The 24,629-nt window shown below is 43.4% G+C and overlaps 1 protein-coding gene across 2 annotated transcripts in view; it reads left to right on the top strand.

The window, feature by feature from the left end:
• Nucleotides 1–24,629, top strand: part of PRKCH (protein kinase C eta) — a 233,165-nt gene that overhangs the window by 50,622 nt on the left and 157,914 nt on the right. Inside the window, exons 1-2 of one of the 2 annotated variants that reach the window (XM_050797766.1) lie at nucleotides 7,963–11,566; nucleotides 19,380–19,443. In XM_050797766.1, coding sequence (XP_050653723.1) covers nucleotides 11,519–11,566; nucleotides 19,380–19,443 — 112 coding nt within the window. In that variant the 5' untranslated portion in view covers nucleotides 7,963–11,518. Of the gene's footprint in view, nucleotides 1–7,962; nucleotides 11,567–19,379; nucleotides 19,444–24,629 lie in introns of those variants that run through there. The other variant, XM_050797765.1, reaches the window with a different exon arrangement.

The raw sequence follows: 24,629 nt of genomic DNA, 5'->3' as shown, positions 1-24,629 counted from the left end.
CTTTGCCCCATCCCTAGAATCAGTTATTTCTCCAGGGACCCTGGTTCCTTTTGTTGGAGAATGGTTTTAGAAACCAAGTTCTGGGCACTGCGTGTCCTTGTTGCCACTGAGGTGTCATTGCTTTTAGGTCTGCTCAGCTGACAGAACAGAGAAATAGGTGCATACTCACCCTTGTATTTACACATATCTATAAATATTGCTATATGTATCCATCTGTATCTATATTAAGTTGAACATGAGTTCATGCTAATGTTTTCAACTCCAATACAGAGTTACAGGGATAATTCTGGCCTTTCCCCCTTGTCTGCAAACTCCTGCTCCAACAGTGGAAAACTGGTTCCTACCACCCACCATCCATTTACTTACATGCATAGTGGTTTCAGAATTGTTAACTTGTACCCCTTATGAAAAAGAACTTTTTTGGCTAGAGTTCAGTGGTTATGTGAAATTTATTATGTGAAATTCATTTTGCCCTTAGATCTAGAGTCCATACTCATTTCTAGAGGTGCTTAAGTCAGCACCTTTTCCCTCACTTCTTTCATTGAGGTTATTTCATGCATTTTGATACAGTTGATTCTCATGTCATAGTCTGCATTTCATATTCCACCCCAGGATCTCTTGATACCCTAACTTTTTTTAATTGCATATATTCAAGTTCTACGTGCTATGAAGTTCTATGGGTTGTAACAAATGCTTAGTGTTCTCTGTCTACCATTATAGTATCATAGAGAACAATTTCACCGCCTTAAAAAAATTATCTCATGGGCCTCAACTCACCATTTGGTTTAACAGTCCTGCTGAGAGAGTCCTGCCAGTTGCGTCTGAGAGACAGTCCTGCCAGTTGCACCTGCTGAGAGAGTCCTTCAGTTGCATCTGAAACCAGTCTGGTCTTTGATTTTACCTGATGTTCAGAAAATGCTCTCAGGCTGTCACCAGGCTGAAGAACTAGTTGGGTTGTAGCTATGGCTGTGAATCTAGTTGCCAATAACTGGCTGTATTAGTCTGTTCTCACACTGCTGTAAAGAACTACTTGAGACTGGGTAATTTATGAAGAAAGAGGTTTAATGGACTCACATTCCACAGGTTGTACAGAAGCATGACTGGGAGGCCTCAGGAAACTTAAAATCATGGTGGAAGGCAAAGGGGAAGCAAGCAGCATGGCGGAGCAGGGGGGAAAGAGAGAGGGAGAGTGAAGGGGAAAGTGCCACACACTTTCAACCAACCTAATGTCATGAGAACTCACTGTCATGAGAACAGCAGCGGGGAAGTCTGCTTCCATGATTCAGTCACCTCCCAGCAGGCCTGTCCCCTGACAGGTGGAGATTACAATTTGAGATGAGGGGGAACACAGAACCAGACCATATCATTCCGCCCTGGCCCCTCCCAAATCGCATGTCCTTCTCAACCAATTATGCCCTTCCCAACAGTCCCCCAAAGTCTTTGTTTTTGTTTTTGAGACAGAGCATCAGTCTGTCACCCAGGCTGGAGTGCAGTGGTGTGATCTTGGCTCACTGAAACCTCCACCTCCCAGGTTCAAACAATTCTTCTGCCTCAGCCTCCTGAGTAGTTGGGATTACAGGCATGCACCACCACGCCCAGCTAATTTTTTTGTATTTTTAGTAGAGATGGGATTTTGCCATGTTGGCCAGGCTGGTCTCAAACTCCTGACCTCAAGTGATCTGCCTGCCTTGGCCTCCCAAAGTGCTGGGATTACAGGCATGAGCCACCATGCTTGGCCTGTCCCCCAAAGTACGAACTCATTCCAGCATTAATGAGTCCACAGTCCAAAGTCTCATCTGAGACAAAGGCAAGTCCCTTCCACCTATGAGCCTGTAAAATCAAAAACAAGTTAGTTACTTCTAAGATGCAATGGGGGCACAGGCATTGGGTAAATACTCCCGTTGCAAAAGGGAGAAATTGGCCAAAACAATGGGGCTACAGGCCCCATGCAAGTCCAAAACCCAGCAGGGCAGTCATTAAATCTTAAAGCTCCAAAGTATCTCCTTTGACTCCCTGTCTCACATCCAGGGCACACTAATGCAAGGGATGGGCCCCCAAAGTCTTGGGCAGCTCCACTCTGTGCCTATACAAGGTACAGCCCCTGTGACTGCTTTCATGGGCTGGCATTGAGTGCCTGTGGCTTTTCCAGGTGCAAGATGCAAGCTGTCGGATCTGCCATTCTGGGGTCTGGAGGACAGTGTCTGTCTTCCCACAGCTCCTCTAGGCAGTGCCCCAATGGGGACTCTGTGTGGGGGTTTCAACCACACATTTCCCCTTTGCAGTGCCCTCATAGAGGTTCACCATGAGGGCTCCATCCCTGCAACAGACTTCTGCCTTGATATCCAGACATTTCCATACCTCTTCTGAAATCTAGGTGAAGGCTCCCAAACCTCAGCTCTTGCCTTCTGTACACCCACAGGCCCAACACCATATAGAAGTTGCCAAGGCTTGGGACTTGCACCCTCTGAAGCCACAGCCCAAGCTATACATTGGCCCCTTTTAGCCGTGGTTGGAGCTGGAGTGGCTGGGACACAGGTTGCCAGGTCCCAAGGCTGTACAGAGCAGTGAGGGCCTTAGGCTTGGCCCCTGAAACCATTTTCCTCTTCTAGGCCTCCCAGTCTGTGATGAGAAGGGCTACTGTGCAGATCTCTGAAATGCCCTGGATATATTTTCCCCATTATCTTGGCTATAAACATTTGGCTCCTTGTTGCTGATGCAAATTCCTGCAGCTGGCTTTAATTTCTCCCCAGAAAATGGGTTTTTGTTTTCTACTGCATGGTTGGACTGCAAATTTTCCAAACTTTTATGCTGTGCTTCCCTTTTAAATGTAAGTTCCAATTTCACACCATTTCTTTCTTCACTCATATGAGTGTATACTTTTAGAAACAGCCAGGCTACATCTTGAACTCTTTCCTGGTTAGAAATATCTTCTGCCAGTTACCCAGAATTATCTCTCTCAAGTTCAGAGTTCCACAGATCTCTAGGGCAGGGCCAAATGCCACCAGTCTCTTTGCTAAAGCATAGGAAGAGTGACCTTTACTCCAGTTCCCAATAAGTTACTCAGTCTCCATCTGAGACCACCTCAGCTTGGACTTCATTGCCCATATCACTATCAGCATTTTGGTTTCAACCATTGAACAAATACTAGGAAGTTACAAGCTTTCCCACAGCTCCCTGTCTTCTTCTGAGCCCTCCACACTGTTCCAACCTCTACCTGTTACCCAGTTCCAAAGTTGCTACCATACTTTTCAGGTATCTTTATAGCAATACCCCACTCTTGGTAAAAATTTTCTGTGTTAGTCTGTTCTCACACTGTTATACAGAACTACCTGAGACTGGGTAATTTATGAAGAAAATAGATTTAATTGACTCATAGTTCTGTGGCCTATACAACAGCATGCTAGGAGGTGAGGGGGAAGCAAGCACATCTTATGGCAGAGCAGGACAGACAGAGTGAAGGGGGAAGTGCCACACACTTTCAAACAACCAGATCTCTTGAGAACTCACTGACTATCATGAGAACAGCAAAGGGGAAGTCTGCTTCCATGATTCAGTCACCTCCCAGCAGGCCCCTTCCCAATACGAGGGGATTACAATTCGAGATGAGATTTAGGTGGGAACACAGAGCCAAACCATACCATGGGCAAAAGTTGATTTTATGAGAAGTGAGAGAATGAGACAGGTGAACATTTTGAAGCCTTGTGTGGCAAATTTTAATTAGCCAGGTTTATTAAAAACTCAGCTACTTGGGAGGCTGAGGCAGGAGAATCACTTGAACCCGGGAGGCAGAGGTTGCAGTGAACCGAGATTACACCACTGCACTCCAGCCTGAGCAACAAGAGCGAAATTCCATCTCAAAAAAAAAGAAAAAAAACCTCATAAATACATTAAGATTTTATTCACAGTGTGGTGGGTATGGTACTCAAGGCCTTTAATGGGATTTTAGTAATCCAAACCTAATTCAGTCCCAGATGACTGCAATATAATGGAGATAATGCCGCTTTACTTTTCCTTACTCAGAAGGAGGTCTGCTCAGGGTAGCCAGGGTGCCTTTCCCAGCACTCTTCTTTCTCTTTTGCCAGTTCTGCTTTCTCTCATTCTGTAAACATGACTTTGATCCTTGATTCTTTGCTCTTTGAACTGTACAATTGCTCCTTGGGGGTCAGTCAGCTGTCTTGTGGTTCAGTTATTCCTGTGTGGATGACTCTACCTGCAGCCCAGCCCTTTATTTTAAGTTTCAGGTCCCATTTGTCTTTTTGTCAAACATTTCTAATCTCCCTACAAATCAATATTTTTAAAAACCAGAGTCATCCCAAACCAACTGACCCTCTGGATTGCCTTACTTCTTACAGTTTTAGTCTTACAGTATTCCAGATGCTAGAGCCGCCTTTGGGCTTTTCGTCGTCCCTAATCCTTACCCACCAAGTCCTGCTGAGCTTCTTTCGTGATATTTCTCTCCTGCCTCCTCCACCGCACACTTGTATCACTGAGATAGTCTCTTAATTCTGCCCAGCACTTCCAGCCCAGTCTACACCCCTCTAGTTTGTCCTCCAGCCTGTTGTTTTAGGACTGTTGCTAGCCTAATTATTTGAAATGAAATTTCTGTTCTTAACTTGGCATCCAAACCTTTCATCCATTGCATTTCTAGCTTTACCTTCTAATTTCTAGCTTTACCTTCTAATTCACTTAAATGAGATACAATTTAATCAAACCACGTATTCCTTGCAGCTTCTGTGCTGTTTTCCACATCTCTCTCTTTCTCCATCTTGGCAGGGTAAATTTTAGAGGTGGAATGAAATTTGCAGGTGGAAGTTAAGGGGATATGGATTGGTTTTAGCTTAATGTAAGGATGACCTTTCCAACAGAACTGCGAATGATGGGGTGGGTATCATGGAAGAAGTCTACCTGTTATCTCCCAGGTCATCTGCTGTCATCTCCCCTTTAAAGACCTCATCTTCCATATCTGCACATTTGACTTCTCCTCTCTTTTGAAGCTGCTTGTTTCCATGTCCCATGACGTTAAACTTGGGGACTCCTCCCACCTCTCAGATTGTATTTTCTCTGGTTCTTTCTTTCACTCTGTAAGTGAATTTGTTTTTTCTTTTCTTCTTTTCCTGTGCTCTTTCTTGAAAAGTTTTACAGCTCTTAGACTTAGTGTTTACCTTTTGAGAATCATAACCCCAGCCCTATGTTTAACTACATGATTTGTCTTTATTTCCAACTTCTTGCCAGATATTTCTATTTGAGTACTTTTGTGTCCAAATTTAAACTCATTTCCTTCCCTTTAAAACATGTTCTTTCCCTGAGTTCCCTGGCAGATTAGTGGCAACAGAGATTGGCAGATCTTTCTGTAAAGGGCCAGAGAGTAATATTTTTGTCTTCGTGGGCCATAAGGTCTCAATCACAACTACTCATCTTGTAGATAATATGTAACTAAAGGGTTGTCACTGTGTTTCAGTAAAACTTTACTTACAAAAATAGGCAGCAGCTGGCATCGGCCTTTGGGCTGCTGTTTGCTGACCCCAATCTAGGATACCCAGGCTTGCTGACCCCAATGTAGGATACCCAGGCCCCAAACTCCATACTCCTTTGGGCTTTCCACTGCTTTTCTTTGCTCTCTTCCCATGATTATTAATTTTCACTGATTTTACCCTCAGCAAATGGTTCATACTTCTAGACCATAGCTGTCTCTCTGTTCATTGATCTAGCAGACAAAATGTTCCTTTTACATGTTAATCTCTATCATTTTACATAATCAAAAACCTCTAGTGGCTCCCCTTGGCCCACAACCTAAGGTTACAGTTCTCTGGGTGTAGCTGTTTCCATGTTTTGCCTCCAGCCTTCTCTCTTACTCCTGTATGGACATTCCTCCAATGACACTGATCAAGTTTGTGTTCTGATATTGGTTCTATCTCTTTTCACAAGGCGTTCCTGACTCAGAATGGTCTCACTTCCCACTAATTGAAACTTGCCTTCAGGCCTCAATTCAGGGTCCCACTTCCTGGGTAAAGCTTTGCCCTAGCCCAGTGATTGCTCCTCCTCTTGATCTATATAGGGCTTGTTTTTTTTTGTTTTGTTTTTGTTTTTGTTTTTGTTCTTTTGAGACAGCATCTCTCTCTCTCTCACTTAGGCTGGACTCAGGTTATCCTCCTGCTTCAGCCTCCTAAGTAGCTGGGATTACAAGCATGTACCACCACATCTGGCGAATTTTTAAATTTTTTTGTAGAGATGGGGTCTTATTATGTTGCTTAGGCTGTTCTGGAGCTCTGGCCTCAAGTGATCTTCCTATCTTGGCCTCCCAAAATACTGAGATTACAGATGTGAGCCACCACACCCAGCACTGAATAGTGCTTTTGATGTTGCCACTGACCTGTTCAATTGAGACCACATTGGGTTGTAATTTGTGGTGTTCCTCCCTCTCCGTCTGAATTTTTTTTTTTTTTTTTTTTTTTTTTTTGAGACAGAGTCTTGCTCTGTTGCCCAGGCTGGAGTGCAGTGGCACAATCTCAGCTCACTGCAAGCTCCGCCTCCCAGGTTCACGCCATTCTCCTGCCTCAGCCTCCCAAGTAACTGGGACTACAGGCGCCCACTACCACGCCTGGCTAATTTTTTGTTTTTTAGTAGAGACGGGGTTTCACCGTGTTAGCCAGGATGATCTCCATCTCCTGACCTCGTGATCCGCCTGCCTCGGCCTCCTAAAGTGCTGGGATTACAGGCGTGAGCCACTGCGCCCAGCCCCCACATCTGAATTTTCAGAAGCTGTTAAGGACAGCCCTGTAGATGCTCAGATGTCATAGGTAAAGGTCATATATCGAACTCTTTGTCTTTCCTCCAGTTCTGCTTCCCCCTTGGAGTCCCTGTCTCAGTTAATGGCACCAAGGATCATCATTGCCTCGTGATTCTGACTCCTTCTCTTTCACCTCCACCCTACCTGCGCCAGTTACAAAAAAAAAATCCAGCTGCTGCTCCCTCCTATGTCTTTCTCCTGTCTGCCCCCTCCTCTCTATCGCTTCTGCTGCTGACTTAGCTCAGGTCACCACTGTCTTTCACTCAGACCATTGGAATAGCCTTTGAACATGAATTCCCACCACCAGTTTCTCTCCCCTTGTAATCCCAACAGTCATGTATTGGAATCTGACATGTAGGTATGACCTTGTAACTTTGCTGATTGAAACCCCTCAGTGGCTCCCCATTGCCCTGGGATAAGGACCAGCCTGCCAGCATGTCGTGAGTCCATTATTGATTGGATGCACTTTCCTCTGCAGCCCTATTTCTGACTTGTCTCATTTACATAGCTTACATTTGATCATCTGTAGCCCCTGTTACAGATGTGCATTTGCACATTCCCCCTCTCTGTGTAGATGCCTCCCCTCCCCAGGTCCACCAGGAAAACCATCACCTGAATTTCTAGGCATTGTACAAACATTCCCTCTTTTGTGGAACTTTCATCTCCTTCCCTCCAGAAGACCAAGAGGAATAAAGGTGTTATCATAGAGTAACTGTTGGGATAGAGACATAGGCTCGATCTATTTTCTAATGCCCCCTCAGATTCGGAGTCTTCCAAAGTTGGCCTGGAGACTGAGCAATGAATAATTAAGCAAACAAGTCTTTAAAACATCTTGAAATGCTTGTGTATGCTAAATATGTAGTTTTGAGTTCTTGTTTTGGTTTTGCTGGAGCTTTTGCCTTCTTCCTCCACTACAATGGATGATGAGAATCAACAATGTAGAATTCTTCTGGGTTAGTTTATGTCTTGTTTTTAACCTGGTATCTTCAGTTTGTTAAGACATTCTTCCCTTATTGTGGGGGTTCCCCTGCAAAGAAGGAGGCTCACTTGTGGGGCCGATGACCACTGTCTGTAGGCAACCCAGAGAGGTGTGAAAGAAAAAAGGGGGCTGTGAGGCTGCAGGGAGTATATTCCCCATCTCCAGCCAGGGTCACACCTGTCGCTTCTGTTTAGTACCTCTTCCTAGTAAGGACAGTGTATGCTCCCTTTCTGGAAGGGTCTACTTAGCAGAAACGAGGAGGGGCAAGCTCATGTGGAAAGTGCCTTTTTGAAGTGTTCTTTTATGTAGGGGACACACGGTATGGAGGGGATGCACAATTACTCTTCTGTGGTTCCCGTTTCTTACTCCAGGGTCTCCTTTGCCATGAGGTCCCTAGGGACGCCTTATCAGAGAAGAAGAAAAGTACCTTCTTAGTTCTTTTTTGTTTTGTTTTGTTTTATGATGCGGTTTCACTTTGTCACCTGGGCTGGAGTGCAGTGGTGCAATCGTGGTTCATTGTAGCCTCGACCTCCCAACCTCAAGTGATCCTCCCACCTCAGCCTCCCAAGTAGCTGGGACTACAGGTGCATGCCACCACACCTGGCTCTTTTTTATTTTTTGTAGAGATGAAATCTCCCTGTGTTACCCAGACTGATCTTGAACTCCTGGACTCAAGTGATCCTCCCGCCTTGGCCTCCCAAAGTGTTGGGATTTCAGGTGTGAGCCACCGCAACCAACCCTTTCTTAGTTCTGGAGAGCGCAGTCTTGCCTGTGGTCCTATACCAAGAGTCCTCTCCTGATTTCCAGAGAGGACATTTGACTTCTTCAGGAGAACTCACCCCACTCCTTTTGGTCTATTAGGAGCACCAGAAGCTTTGGACCTGATGGGCTGGGCTTGGTCTCTTCAGAGCCTCTGTCCTCATTCACAGAGGAGGTATCAGGTAGGCCTTCCAGCACAGAATTACATTACCTGGGAATTTAAGTGGGAGGAATTGCAGTGGAGTATTTTGAAGAGCCTAAGGCATCCTTCATTTAATTTACATTTTCGATTCTTCAGATATTGGAATCAAAGATTGAGACACACACACAACACCATAGCACACAGTAGACCATTTCTACCTTTAGCCATCTCCTTGTTAGAAAAAAAAAAAAAAGTTTTGTCCTCAGAGGTATCCAACTTGACTATTTATGATTTTTGCTATGGGCAGAAAAATTTTGAAAAATTAATTTTAATGTAAAATGTCTTTTTCCAGAAGATAACACTTCCTATGCTAGAACCTGGGGGTAATGGGATCTGAGTTGAAGTAATTCTACGTTTAAATTTGTAGCAACCATGTGAGTATGTTTAGCTGGGAGGGGGAAGAATTATTGTGAGCCTTAAGGATGTATTTTAGAGAGTTTCTTTAGTAGTCTTCAGATGTCTACTTGCTCTGTAAAGTTCAGAAACTGTTTAGGACTTGGAACCTTAGAATGTTAGATAGAAAAGGATTGATAGGCTTAGTCTACTCTTTTTGAGAAACTGAAGCCAGGTGACCTCCCCTAGTGGCAGGTAGGCAATGTCGGAGTTGTGATCATGGCCTGGGGCTCTTTTCCAACCTGCTCTCTGACCTCACATGGGATCCAGATTGAACAGGTAAAGGGTGGACCAAAGCTTTAATCAGTAAAGTAATGACAGTGTTTTCTTTCATTTGAAACCAGTCAGATTTGACAAGCCCTACTTTTCTGTTCAGTTTTTGTCATCATTGTTTTCTGGAAGTTTTTAATCTGTGATTTCTCTTAGTATGCTTTGACACATAACACCTAGTCTGATTGTTATAGAGGTGAAAGTAGAAAATTAACAGGGATGTAGTATTTGCCTTATGCAACTTCTTTTCCTTTAAACCCCTTCCCACATCGGGGGGACACATTGTGTGTCTACAGCATGTGACGCTGACTCGGACTCTCTGAGCAGCTGACTAATGGCACCTAAACTGCCTGCTGCATTTTCCCTGCCCCAGCACAGACTTGCTTAGCAGCTCCTGCCTTGGGCCCTCATTGAGAATCATCCAGCGGCACATCAGGCTGGTGCCACTTCCAGTGGCCGTGGCAGTGAGGCAGTGAGGCGGGAGCACCCTCAGGTGCTGATAGCACACGTCTTGCCCAGGTTCCCAGGGGAATGAGTGATGTGATGACCTCATGTGCCAGAAGCCAGGGCAGGCATGCTTCAGGCTGAGAGAGCAACAGATGGACCTCAGGCAGATGCAGTCAGAGCAGCCTCAGGGGAGGCTGGTGCGGCACCAGTGTGGCATCTTCCCAGCGTCTGAATGTTGGTGTTCACTGTTTGTGTGACCTCACCCAATTCAGTAACCTTCCTGAGCCTCCATTTTTCCATCTGTGCAATGGTGGTTATAATACTTAACACTGCAAGCGGTGAAGGTGAGAGATAATATATGTCAAACACTTAGCAGTTGACCAAGCTAAAGACATAGCTGTTGTTTTTATTGTTGGAAACACAGCCTAAGCCAGGCACAGTGGCTCACACCAGTAATTTTAGCACTTTGGGAGGCCGAGGCAGGTGGATCACTTGAGCTCAGGAGTTCGAGACCAGCCTGGGCAACATAATGAGACCCATCTCTATAAAAAATACAAAAATTAGCTGGGCGTGGTGGTGTGCACCCATAATTCCAGCTACACTGGAGACTGAGTTGGGAGGTTGACTTGAGCCCAGGAGACGGAGGTTTCAGGGAGCTATGATTGTGCCACTGCACTCCAGCCTGGGTGACAGAGCCAGACTCTGTCTCAAAACAGACAGACAAACAAACAAAAAACAAGAAAAACCAATACAGCCTTATTTTTCCTGTTAGGTTATTGGTACAATCCTGTTAGAATTTTTTTTCTTTAGGAATTTGAATGCTCATTTTTAAGCTTGATAATTTCAGGTGGAAGAGAATCATGAAATGCTTTGTCATGTTTTTAGGTTCATTATTTATCCCTAGAGTAAGACTTAGGAAAGCCATAGAAAAGAGCCATCCAGCCAAGAATTGAATTTTGTCAAGTTCTTTATTAACAGATGTTTGCTCAAAGCCCATAGAGTCTAGATGAACCTTCTACCTTTGCCCCCAAAATTGTTTTTTTCTTTTAATATGCTAGATCCCTCTGCTTATTCCAGGCTGAAATGAATGTTATGTAGCTAGAAGTTTCCTGTCTGTGATCAATTCTAATGGCTTTTGTGAAGGGAAATGGTTGTAAATTATTACCAGTTAATTAAATGAATGTTTCTCTTGAGTCCTTTGTGCAGGCTTTATCCAAGCCTGTTTAGAATCATGGAACATTAGAGCTAGAATATTTTTAGACAACTCTTGTTTCATGGACAAGGAGACTTAGCCAGCGATATAAGTACTTGCCCAACTCCTGCAAAGCGATGCCAAGGAAAAGCAAACTTTGGCTGAGGGTGTAGGAGTGGCTGTGCTGGGGATCCGGTGGGTACATCAAGCTAACAGAGTATAATTTCTAAGCAGTGAGCCCTTGTCATCCATATGTCACCAGTATTCCTTGGAGCCATCTTGGAGTCCTTTTGTTTTTTACAAAGTGCTATCATGTAAGACTATTCTGTAGTAAATATTACCATTCCTATTTTTATAGGTGAGGAAATTGAGGTGGTCAGATGACCTTATTTAGTTCTTAGGTCAACTCAACAGATATGTATTGAGTGTTTGCTTGGTTCAAGGAACTCTGCTAGGCTCCTTGGGAACATAGTATCAGATCCTGCTGGAATGGAGGTTACAGACTTATTGCAAGTGATGAGATACATGTATGAAAATGTAAGTAATTGTTCAAGGTATGGCTAAGTGTTAAGATAATAATAGTTGAGATGTGAATTTTGAGACTGGAGGGATCAGTGTGAATATCAAATCCTGGCACCAGTTTCTTCCTTCTGCTCCTGAAGCTGTGTCATCTTCTGTGCTCGGTTACCCATCCAACCTGCAGCCCTAGGAGCTCCTCTGGGGAGTCTTGAGTACCTGGCAATTGTCCCGGCCCTGGGAGTCATTCAGTAAAGGTTCAAATGAATGGATGGATAGATGCAGTGAAGAGAGACAGGCTTTCCAGGCAGAGAACATGGCATAAGCAAACGCGTGGCTGAGTGATAGAGCCAGGAGGCGGGCCTGACTAGGAGAGCAGGTTTTAAAAAGGGATTTTTTTCTTCTTTTTATATTTTAACTTTCTAAAGTGACAATGGAAGGAAGGGAATTTTGAAAACAAAGTTTGGACAGATTAGTGGGAAGGCAGCAAAAGGGGAGCCCAAGTGGTCCTGAAAGCCACGTGGAGCAGGGTGTTTTATTCTGAAGACTCTGGGAAGCCAGCGGAGGCTTTGGAGGGGGAAGTTGATGAGAATAGCACTTTAGAAAAGGCTGTTTGTTTCTGGTGGGGTGTCCCATGACTGCAGGAGAAAGGATGAGGGGAGGAGGCCTGCAGTGACAGGGATCCTAGAGGGATGGAGGGAACAAAAGGAAAAACAGATGGTCACGGTGCCTCGAGTCGGAGTGGCTCCGGGATTTTAAGCCTGGGAATGCAGAAGAACATGGTTCTAGTGATTCAGTGATGACCACTGGAAGCTTTAGGAGAAAACATGGAATTGGAGCCCTTTAAAGCAGGAATTGGCCCCTTAGAATCTAGCTCAGGCTTCCCAGATGTTGGTCCGTGGTCTGGCTATATCACAGTCACCCACAGAACTTTTAAAAACAGCAGATGCCTAGACCCCATTCCCTTGCCCCAGAAAATTTAAAATCAGTAGATCACCTGTGGGGCCTGGGAATCTTATATTTAATCCCTGTCTGTGGTTCTTTGGCAAAAGAGGTTGAATGGCCTTCCTGATGTCACAAACTGGTCAGGACAGAGCACCAGGATCCAGGTCTTCTCTGTCTTTGCTATTACTCAGCCACATTGTGGGAGATAGGGGATAAGTTCAGCCAGGGAGGTGTAGTATTTGAGGCAGCGCTGATTCATGTGAGTTCAACACTGATGACTCTTTGAGGAAGGGGTTACTTGGCATGAGAACTCAAGGGTTAGATGGCTGTGAGGGTGCATGTTGGGAATCATTCAGCCAAGAAATGCTTTCCTGAGTGGCTGCTGCAAACCAGGCACAGGATAGAGCTTCGGGGACTCTAAAGTGTAGAGCAGAGTGGTAGAAACAACATAGAGAACCCTAAAGGCTGAAACTGTGTTTGTGTTTTGTTCTCTGAGCTGTTTTGAGTAAATTTAGGTATAAGTTACAACGTATGGGTTGAAATTCATTATTTTGGGTATGGATGTCCAATTGTTCTAGCACCATTTGTTGACACTGAGTTTTTATACTTTTGTTCATTTGTCTGTTTGTGTATAAGAATCACATTTTTTTAAAAGACTACTGTTATCTGGGTTTCAACAAGGGCCCAGGAGTTGTTCTTTTTACCAAGAGAAGTCGTCTGTAGGGGAGGGGGTTTGTGTATTTATTGCTCCTTGAATGTGACTGTTAGAGTAAGAATGCTAAGTGTGTTCATTTCTATGTGGGGCTACCCTAGACTCTGACCTCAGCTCTGTCCTATTAGACACTCTGTCAGTACATTAGCCAATGACATAGGTCTCCTGAGGCCCTGATTTGGGGAGCCATAAAACTGAGAAGGGGAGTGAATGAACTGACTGGATTTGCCATCCAGTGAACCCTGTGACCTGGAACAAGCCAAAATATTGCAGAAAAAAAAATGAAGCACTTAGGTTTTTGTGAAGGTTTTGAGCCTAACCACTGCACAAGCACAGGATGTGGGAAGCAAAGCCTTATAGCACCTAGAAAACATGCAGAGGTTTTAGTTCATTGTAAGCTCAGCCTGGGCCACTGGGGCTTCTCAGAGCGCCCGTGTATTCTCGCTGCGTCGGTAAAGGGCACTGTCGCTGTGAAGATCAACATTAGTGATAATCTTGCTCTCACTTGTGAAGGTCAGGTTGATTTCACACTCAGGCCGATTTCACCCTTTAATGGGGGTGTGGAGAAATTGGGGCATGTCAGGAGGAAATTGACCAGAATGGTGAAGGAGGAGAAAATCATGTCCTACATGAAGTTGCTGAGAGTTTGAGATACCCAGGTCTATCTTGTTTACTCATTTGTTCCACAAACCATTTTGTGTCCCCTTATATGCAAGGTAGGGTCTCTCCTTTGGGGACAGGGCATAATGACTACAACATGATGTGGGTTCTAGCAGTAGTCTTCATAACAGGTGTGGAGTTGCCCACCTGTCTGAAAGAGGTCTGGGAAGGTCCCCCTATACAGGTGGGTCTTGAATTGATGGACAAATTGGAGTCTGACAAGTATGAAAAGGAAGAAAGGAGTTTCCAGCCAGAAAGATCACATACCCCAAATCACTAGGCAATAAGCTACAGATGAGTAATGTGTAATTTTCATAATTTTGACTATATTCCCCAGTGTGCTGCTTGACCCATAATGCGTTTGGTTGCTCTCTCAGAATAAATAACATACCTCCCTGGAGAGTGTACAGGAATTAAGAGATGAGGATGCTGGTGTATGCAACTGTAGTGGTGGGAAGAGCTTAGGCTGAAAGGTAAGAAGGGGTATAGTGTCTAGGGCTATGTGCTGTGCTAAAGAATTTGGACCTCATCATGGACAGGAGAGGAAACACTGACGGTTTCTAAGTTAGGAAGCCACATGGTCAGATTTTAATTTTTGAAACATATCACTGGCAGCAGCTGGAGGACAGTAGTCTGGAGATAGAAGGCAGCTAGAAGCCCGTTCAGGGAGGCCAGATGAACCACGGTAGTAGGAGTGGAGTGGGGGTGGATCCAGGAGAGACTTCGAGAGTGGACGTGTTGGGATCTGAGAGTGATTGCATGTACCTGCTGAGGAGCTGGGCTTCTGGTGTGGACTGCTGGGTAAATACAGGGCTCAGGAGTGAGAGGAGGGCCAGGAAAGGGTAGTGCCCTGGAAGTAAGGGACGAGAGATTCATGAAGAGGAAGACAGAGAGATCAACTGAGATGAAGACAGACATATCTTTGTATCTGACAGTAGGACGTCATAAAAGTTGCTGGAGCTGTTTCAGTGCTGGTGGGAGGCAGGGAGGCAGACTGCAGGAGATAGCACAGATGTTAGAAGGCATAGAGGGATGTGATAATTGTTGTCAAATATTTGACCTATTCTCTTTGGCAGACAATTCAGATATGTTTTTTGAGCGCAAGTGATAGAAACCCCTACTCAAACTGGCTAAGACAAAAGGAATTTGTAGGCTCAAATAACAAAAAAAATCCCAAAGAATCAAGCAAGGCTTGATCTAAGGGTTTAAATGATGTTATGAAGAGCGGTTCTCTTTCTGTCCCTCAGCTCTCCCCTCTTTGTTGGCTTCATTCTGTAGCTCAGTGGGGGGACAAACACGGGTGCCAGACACTCCCAAGTTTGTGTCCTTCCAGATTGAAGTTTAGCAGAAGCGAGATCTTGTCCCTTCTTTGTAGATCCAGGATTCCTAGTTGGACCTACTTGGATTTTTGTGCCCAAACCTGAACCAGTAGATGCTGATACCGGGTAGGGAGTTGTAATTATACTGCTAGCCAGAGAGAAGGAATGTGCCTGCCCCAGGCCGGCTGTGCAGAGTTCAGTCAGTGCTGTAATCGGCTAGGCCTGGTCACATGTCCACTCTGGAGCTAGGGGCAGAATCCCAGATGAGCAATTTGGACTACATGTGAGGGAGGGGTAGTTCTCAAATAAAGCTCAAGTGTTATTCCCAGAAACTGGGATGGAGGTACTAGCTAGAGACAGTGTCCACTGGAGCTGTAGAGGGCGAAACTAAGGTAAATCAGTGGAAATTATTGGTCTTGCTGCATTTGTATTCATAGAGAAAGATCTGTCTATGATATACAGCAATGGAATAGGCCAGCTGTTAAGGTAATGAGTTGGTTACCACTGGGAGGTATCTAAGCATCCGCCATGAATAAATGATAACAGCCCATCAGCAGTGTATAGAAGGAACGAATAACCTCTAAAGCCACATTTTTCAAACTGTTTCTCTGTGACACAGTAAGGAATACATCTTTACATTAAAACCCAGTATACCCTTTTATATGTATACAAAACTACACACAAAAGTTGCATGAAGCAGTACTTTTCCTTACTACCTGTAGCATGTTCATATTTTCTGTTCTGTTTTTATTCTACTTTAAAATCCCTGTTGTGGGCTGGGTGTGGTGGCTCACACCTGTAATCCCAGCAGTTTGGGAGGCTGAGATGGACAGATCACTTGAGGTCAGAAGTTTGAGACCAGCCTGGCCAACACAACGAAACCACATCTGTACTAAAATTACAAAAATTAGCCAGGTGTGGTGGCACATGCCTGTAGTTCCAGCTACATGGGAGGCTGAGACAGGAGAATCACTTGAACCCGGGAGGCAGAGGTTGCAGTGAGCTGAGATGATGCCACTGCACACCAGCCTAGGCAACAGAGCGAGACTTTGTCTCAAAAAAAAAAAAAAGAATTCCCTAATGAAAGCAACCCACTAAGTTGCTTTCATGTGTCTTTAAAAAGTTTCAACCTGCAGTTTGTAAAACCCTGTTCTGAGGTCCAGTGTCTTACCACATCTGCCCTAAGTGGACAACACTTGAAGACCGTGTTTAAATCTGGCTTTTCCACCACAATGGGTGGCTTGGGTCAAAAATGCGGAAGGAAACCTGTTCTACTTGTGAGAACTCCTGCTTCTAACTGGTGGAATCTCCTGCTGTCTGTCAGAGTAGCTCCTGACCCATCTTGAGATGGAAAGGCCTTTGTGGGCCCTCGGGGAAGGGTTGAAGGGAGTTTACAGGCTGGCTGTGGGCTGCAGGATGGCGGAGGCGGCCAGGCAGCAACTGTGCCTGTGCCAGCAGTAGTTTATGTTGTGAGGTCAAATGTATGTGTGTGTATGTATTCTCTGGCAGGCCTTTATATTGAAGATGAGGGAGTGGCTTTTAAAAATAACGTATTTTTGACTTGAAACAAGTCAAGGCAGAGAGTGGAGACAATTAGAGGCTGATATCCTGTTTAGTCATCTCTCTTGAGAGCTCTATTTTCAGAGCTGTTCTATAAAAGTTCACAAGTTGTGTTAAGATAGTTAAGAGGATATTGTTAACAGTAGTCATGATGCAAGTAGCTGATTTGAACAGGGAGGTGATTTAAGTGTGGTAGCCACATTGGTAACAGGTTTTATGCAGCAAAAGGGAGGGTTGTAAGAATAGGTTGTTATGCAGGTTAAGCTTTCTGAATCTGAACAAAGCAGGCATCTTTTATTTTGAAAAAGTATATAATCAGGGTGTGGTGGTGACCTGGGGTAAGTCCAGTGCATTTTGGGGGGCTTTGTCATGGGTAGATACAATTAAAAAAAAAAAAAGTAAGTAGTACTGTTAAGAATCTTTGAGATCGGCTCGGCATGGTGGCTCTTGCCTGTAATCCCAGCACTCTGGGAGGCCGAGGCGGGCAGGTTGCCTGGTCTCAGGAGTTCGAGACCAGCCTGAGCAACATGCCTCTCTAAACCAGGCTTGATGGCCTGTGCCTGTGGTCCCAGCTACTTGAGAGGCTGAGGCAAGAAGATCAATTGAGCCTGGGAGGTCAATGGTACAATGAGTCATGATCGCATCATTGCAGTCCAGCCTGGATGACAGAGGGAGACTCTGTCTTAAAAACAAAGAAACAAAAAAACAAAAAACAAAAAAAAAAATCTTTGAGATAATATGTGGAGGCTGTGTTAGAAATGCTAGGCCAACACCAACTGCAGTGGCTCACACCTGTAATCCCAGTGCTTTGGGAGACTGAGGTGGGAGGATTGCTTGAGCCTAAGAGTTTAGACTGGGCAGCATAGTGAGACCTTGTCTCTACATACATACATACTTCCATACATACATACATACGTACATATATACATACCTAGATAAGCAAGCAAGCTGGGCATGGTGGCATATGTCTATAGTCCTAGCTACCTGGGAGGCTGAGGCAGGAAGATCGCTTGAGGCCAGGAGTTTGAGGCTGCAGTGAGCTATGATTGTGCCACTGCACTCCAGCCTGGGAGGGAGACAGTGAGACCCTGGCTCAAAAAAAAAAGAAAAGAGAAGAAATGCTAACTAATGATGCCATGGACTTTTCAGATTGGAAGAGTGAGGCTCAGTGTGGTAAAGGACCTTGCTCAGGGTCCAGAACCAGCTGTGACAGAATCAGACTAGAGTTCTTGGCCTGGTCTAGTAGGGGGCGCTTTCCACTGTACCAGGTGACTTATTTGCAGCTTATTTAAATTTAATATTCGACCAAAAATGATCACTCGTATCTCTACTCAAGCTTCTCTATATGTCAGGCTTCTCTTCAGATGGAAGGTGAAAGGCAGAAATGGAACCACAGCCAAAAAAAGAGAAAAATAAAATAAAAATGGAGCCATGGGCAGAATCTGGAAAGATTTATTTAAGGACAATTGTAAATTCATGTATTTGAGTCCACAAGAGCCTCACAATGCAAGGCCTAGAGGTGTTCATGGATAGTGAAGTTAGCATCTGGTAGGAAGAGGGGAGTCCATCCACCTCAGCTAGTGGTGATCAGAACAGAGCCAGAGGGTGCTGTTCATCCTGGGCACCATGCTGCATGGGGTCTTCAGGAAACTGGACTATATGCAGAGGATGAGACCACATGAAAAGACTTCAAGCTGCATTGCTTGCAGAATGCATGTCTTGATATTTCAGCTGATAGGTAACTTCAAGGTATGTTGATACCCTCGTGACTAGTCAAGAGTAGCAGCCCCGACGCAGTGTCTCACGCCTGTAATCCCAGCACTTTGGGAGGCTGAGGCAGGAGGATCATTTGAAGTCAGGAGTTCGAGACCAGCCTGGCCAACATGGTAAAACCCCATCTCTACTAAAAAATACAAAAACTGATGAGGTGTGGTGGCACACACCTGTAATCCCAGCTACTCAGGAGGCTGAGGCAGGAGAATTTCTTGAACCCAGGAGGCGGAGGTTGCAGTGAGCTGAGATCATGCTGCTGCACTCCAACCTGGGCAACAAAGTGAAACTACCTCTCTCAAAAAAAAAAAAAAAAAAAAGTAGTGAGTGCAAGGCTCCTAAACTTCCTTCCCCAGTGCTTCCTTAAGATTGACTAGACTTTGGTGGAAAAATGTAGCAGAGACTCTTTATATATTTTATTCCATAAAACTAAAGATTTGCAGTTGACCAAGCCACATGTGTTCATTACCTTTTATGTTACCATTATTTCTCTATTTCATATTCTTGCCATGTGGTTTAGTAAAATGCTGCTCTTATAAGCCATATGCATAAGATATGGAGGTCTCAAAAACAATTACCAAGTATATGGATGTACCGCTCTATATTATGACAAGCCAAAAATGGGAGAGAATAAAATTTAAGAGGAAGGAAACTCTGAAAAAATGTGGTTTCTTTTAGATTTGCTTTTCAATCTTTACAGTTTTTTGAGCTTTCACTTGTTTCCCTGCCCCACTACTGTTTAATGAAAGACTTAGATTTATTTGATTTGTAGCTGTGATTTACACATTAGGTCTCTCTTTGATTAATTGTTTAAGGCCCACAAAAAATATTTTAATACTAAAATATAATTTTTTTTTTCTCTTTCTAGGTGGATCTCGAGCCAGAAGGCAAAGTATTCGTGGTAATAACCCTTACAGGGAGTTTCACTGAAGGTAAGAATGAGTTTTGGGTAGTTTCCAGAATATATGTAATACGTAATCCTGGTTTATACTCAGTAGGAATTTCTATCATGGAAATTAGAAAAAAGAGCATGTTGTAAGAGATGCTTAAAAAAATCACTTTCTTAAGCTGGGCTGGCTAGTATTTTGTTGCCCAGTGATCTGTTGGTTCAGGTTGCCAAATTAAATATATTCGCTAAATCTGGCAATCTCACATTTCATTTAACACACTCACTGAGTTTTTGTTTTTATTCAGTGTCATTGTAGCTGAATGGTTTTTGCGTCTTTTTGGTTCATGACTGTGGAACTCTACTTTACATCTTTGGTTTTGTGCCAACCTTTTAGTTTGCCCATGAATGTCTATGAAAGAAATTTAGAGATCCAGTTATCTTCTTTTTAATCTCTATCTCATTTGTGACCTGTAGGGGATTCTGTTCCTCATCTGTGGCTACCATACTCCCTACTCCCCCATCCAATTTTTTTTTTTAATTGAGGTAAAATTTATATGGGGGTGAACTGATAGATCAGAAGTGAACAATTTGAATTTTGACAAATGCATACAACTGCATAATCAGCACCCCAATCCAAGATACAGGACATTTCCATTATTGTGAACATTTCCCTGTACCCTTTTTCAATCCCCGGCTACCAAAGGCAATATGTAAAGTGCTTTATTTCACCACAGGTTAGTTTTACCTACTCTAGAAGTTCATATACATGGAATTATACAGTATGTTCTCTTTTATGTCTGGTTTCTTTCACTAAGCATACTTTCTAGAAGATTCATATCATTGTGTACATCAGTATTTTTTTCATTTTATTTCTTTTTTTTTTTTTGAGACGGAGTCTCACGCTGTTGCCCAGGCTGGAGTGCAGTGGCGCGATCTCGGCTCACTGCAAGCTCCGCCTCCTGGGTTCACGCCATTCTCCTGCCTCAGCCTCCTGAGTAGCTGGGTCTACAGGCGCCCGCCACCGCGCCCGGCTAATTTTTTGTATTTTTAGTAGAGACGGGGTTTCACTGTGGTCTCGATCTCCTGACCTTGTGATCCGCCCGCCTCGGCCTCCCAAAGTGCTGGGATTACAGGCTTGAGCCACCGCGCCCGGCCCCTCATTTTATTTCTGAGTAGTATTCCATTATATAAATGTAGCACCCATTTGTTTACCCATTCTCCTCTTAGTGGACTTTTGGGGTTTTTCCTATTGTTGTCTATTATGAATAATACCTTTATTAACCTTCTTACACATAAATTTTCCTGGACATAACACTTTCATTTCTCTTGGGTGATTATATAGGAGTCGAATTGCTGGATAATAAAGTAGGTGTATGTGTAACTTCAGAAGAAATTTCCACATGGTTTCCAAAGTGGTTTTATTACACTCCCACCAGCAATGTATGAGAGTTTCAATTACTCCATATCCTCATTAACACTTTCTATGGCTGTTGCTTTTCATCGTAGACATTCTAGTGGGTATGAAATTATATCCTGTGGGTTAAATTTGCATTTCCCTGATGTTGAGCACTTTCTCATGTGCTTATTGGCCATTTGTTTGTTTTTTTGATGATTTTCAGTTCCAGTCTTTTGTCCTATTTTATAAAATTGGATTTGTCTTTTTATTATCGATTTAGAAGAGTTCTTGTTTTCTGGATATGAGCCCTTTGTGAGAAATATGTGTTGTGATTACTTATTCCCAGTCTGTGGCTTGCCTTTTCATTTTCTTAATGGTGTCTTTGAGCAAAAGTTTTAAGTTTCTAGGAAGTTCAATTTATTAATCTCATCTTTTGTAGTTCGTATGTTATATGTCCTAAGAGATCTCTCTGCCGTAGGGTCACAAAGATATTCTTTTTTTTTTTTTTTTTTAGAAGCAAATAGTTTTAGGTTTTCTGTTTAGGTCTGTGTGCCTTCTTAATATTTGTGTGTGATGTGACAGAGGAGTTGAAACATTTTATTTTCAATACACTAATGCAGTTGTTCTAGCACCATTTATTGGAAAGTCTCCCCCAACCACTTGAATCACCCTGGAACCTTTGTTGAAAATCAGTTGACCATATAATGTGGGTCTGTTTCTGGATTATCTGTTCTGTTCTGTTGATCTATTTGTCCATCGTTATGCCAGTATTACACTGTTTCTCATTACTGTTGCCTTATAGTGAGTCTTGTGGTTACATAGTATGAGCCCTCTAACTTTGTTCTTTTTTGTATGTTTAAGGTTATTTTAGCTATTCTTGGTATTTTGCATTTTGATGTCAGTTTTAGAATCAGCTTATATATTTCCAGACAAAATCCTGCTGTATTTTGAATTGAAGTAGTGTTGGACCTATAGATCAGTTAAAGGGGAATTGACACTTGATAATCCTAAGTATCTTTAAACTCATCTATAGTCACATTAGTCAGTTATCGTCCTTGGACATAGTCTTTGCTCATAAGGCATAGCCAGTATGAGGTTTTGGTAGAAATCCCAAGATGTTTTAAGCCCTTTAATTTTATGGCACTCAAACTTCTCTTTCTCCTGTGGGTGGGAAACAGCTGAAATCTCGTTCTTATCTTTCAGCATTCTAGCTCTTGCTCCTATCTGGACCTCTTAGAGTTTCCCTTGCACATGCACAGTTTAGGAACATGTGAGGACTTGAAGAGTTTACGTATGTGGAGGTTCTTCTTTCTGTGGCCCCATCTTTCCAGGCTTTCTTTCCTCAATATCCAGTCATCTGGTAGTCTTGAATTTTGTCTATTCTGTTTTCAAGCCAATAAAACTGTAGTTCCATATTGAGTTCTATTTACCCAACCCTGCACACCCTGGGGAATAATCTGGAGAAAAGCCCTACAAATGTGGGTCTCACCTAACGCAGTTTCCCTCTTTCACGTTCAAATTCTCTCTGTTTGTGCATGTTTTTGGTTGTTCTCTCATATCAACTAGTTGTTTTAAAATATATTTTCCAGGTATTTTAATAGTTTGTTTGGAGGGTTGGTCCATATCAAGCTACTTCGCTATTACTCAAACCTCATGAAGATTTTTAAGCATGTGGCTTAATGGCTTGTATGTTTGGTATAGGCATTTTGCAAAATTGGGTTACACTTTCTTTGATAAATAGTTTTCTCCGTTCCTTTCAGCCAACCATTCCCATTCATGTGGGTGAATTGTTTTAATGTTAAAGTTTTTCAATATATTGTCTCCATTATTAAATCTTGTCTTTTTGCACAAACCTGGATTTAGCAGAAACCTGAAATACTTGTCATAAAAAAAAACTGTCCAGGTTACAGTTTGGGGGGTGTTCTGCCTGCTCTAAGGTCTTTTTGCTTTGCTTGGTATCTTTTATGTACAGAGAAAAATGAGTTTGTTCCTAGCCTAGTCAAATAAAATGAATGTAGTATCATGGAACATTGTTGATAAAACATTCTCATCATGCACATAGAACATGGATCAACTATGGTAGAAAGAAACACAACAGTGAGAAAGAGGCCAGGAGGAGGAGTGGATAAGATTCTGAATGAGCTGAATCACCTCTCTGCATTAAGTTACAAGGGGCCAGTGAAGTAAGGAGATGCATGTTAGACCAAGTCGGATTGTGCCATAATCATTACATGACTTTTTTTAGAGCCATGCCAACTCTCTAGGACTAAATGCTTACCAAATACATCTGGTTTTTCTCATTGTATTTATTTATTAGTTTCAGTGATAAGAAGAATGAAATGGTAAGTCATACTGGGGCTGAGTTCTTACTAGGTCATTGCAATTGTTTCTTTCAGAGCTGACCCTGGGTGAAATTGTGAGATGAATTGAGTTTATCTTTGGTAATTCCATCTTTGCTTTAAGCTAGTCCTTTCTGTCTGCTGACAGTTGTCTCTTACTGCAGCAAGAAGCCCAGTGGTCCCTGTCCAGAAAGAGTTGCTGATAAGGAAGACAGTGAATTCATAGGCTAATTCACACTAAAGTGATAGAGATTGATGTCATAGTACTCTACTCCTCTTAGGTGTGTTTGCATATTTTAAAAGATGCTGGAAGAGCTGCTTTATCCATGAGAAATAGACTTTTAATGCTGAAATTTTAATGTTGAAATCTATGGGTAGGATATATTTTAGGAACCCCAGATCTGTTCTCTGTGTCTCTGTGGGTGCATTGTTTTTTCAGTTTGGCTCCTAGACTGGGGCTCAGCTTGAGCTTGCACGTTGCTGCTGCCTTTAAAACACAGCTCCCTTGTCACATGCAGAGGACGTGATGGCTGCCTCTCTGTTTGTGATAAGAAAGAAGGAAATGGAGCCCGCCGCCCCACCACCCCCCACCACCCCCGCCATGTGCCTGCCACAGCTGTGACAGCAACCTGGGCCTGGCACTGCGAGCATGCCCCTAGGTTGGTCTCACTCCTGGAAGCCACGTTAGATTATGCCCAGCCATAAAATGACAGGTTGGCTGGTGGAACATTTGGAGCTCTGGTTCCCATCTTGGATGCTGAAAGCCTTCATGGAAAAGCGGCATAAGGTCAGGCCTGCGCAGTGTGTTTTGGACTGTGAAAAGGGCATTGTCCTGGGATCCTGGAGGCATTGTCAAAGCTCAGGAAATGTTGGCTGATCCTCAGTCTTTCTCATGGGGTTGTCTTGAAGGTCAGATGATATAATATATAGGGAAGTACTTTGCAAACTATAAAGTACTATATGAAGGTATGTTAGTGGGATTTTCATTTCCATGTTCCTATTGTCACAGCAAGAAGATACCAGTCATTTCCCCTACCCCTGCCCCAGGACCATCTTATATACTTAGCAGGTTTGTTTGATCTTAACATTGATTTTATGGCCAGGCGTGGTGTCTCACACCTGTAATCCCAGCAATTTGGGAGGCTGAGGCAGGCTGATCACTTGAGCTCAGGAGTTTGAGACCAGCCTGGTTAACATGGTGAAACATCATCTCTACAAAAAATACAAAACTTAACCAGGTGTGGTGGCACACACTTGTAGTGTCAGCTACTTGGGAGGCTGAGGTGGGAGGATTGCCTGAGCCCGGGAAGTGCAGGTTGCAGTGAGCTGAAATGATGCCACTGCACTCCAGCTTGGGTGACAGAGTGAAACCTTGTCTCAGAAAAAAAAAAAAAAAAAAAAAAAAAAAAAAGACTTTATTTTATACAAGAAGCCTCAAGAATTTCGTGGAACTGGCAAAATGTTGGTTTATCTCCGTGCCTGTTTTCATGATCT

The sequence above is a fragment of the Macaca thibetana genome, chromosome 7, assembly GCF_024542745.1.
Source record: "Macaca thibetana thibetana isolate TM-01 chromosome 7, ASM2454274v1, whole genome shotgun sequence".
In the NCBI taxonomy this organism is placed as follows: Eukaryota; Metazoa; Chordata; class Mammalia; order Primates; family Cercopithecidae; genus Macaca; species Macaca thibetana.
The sequence above is the reverse complement of the archived record's forward strand: the minus strand, read 5'-3'. Positions and strand labels throughout refer to the sequence as shown.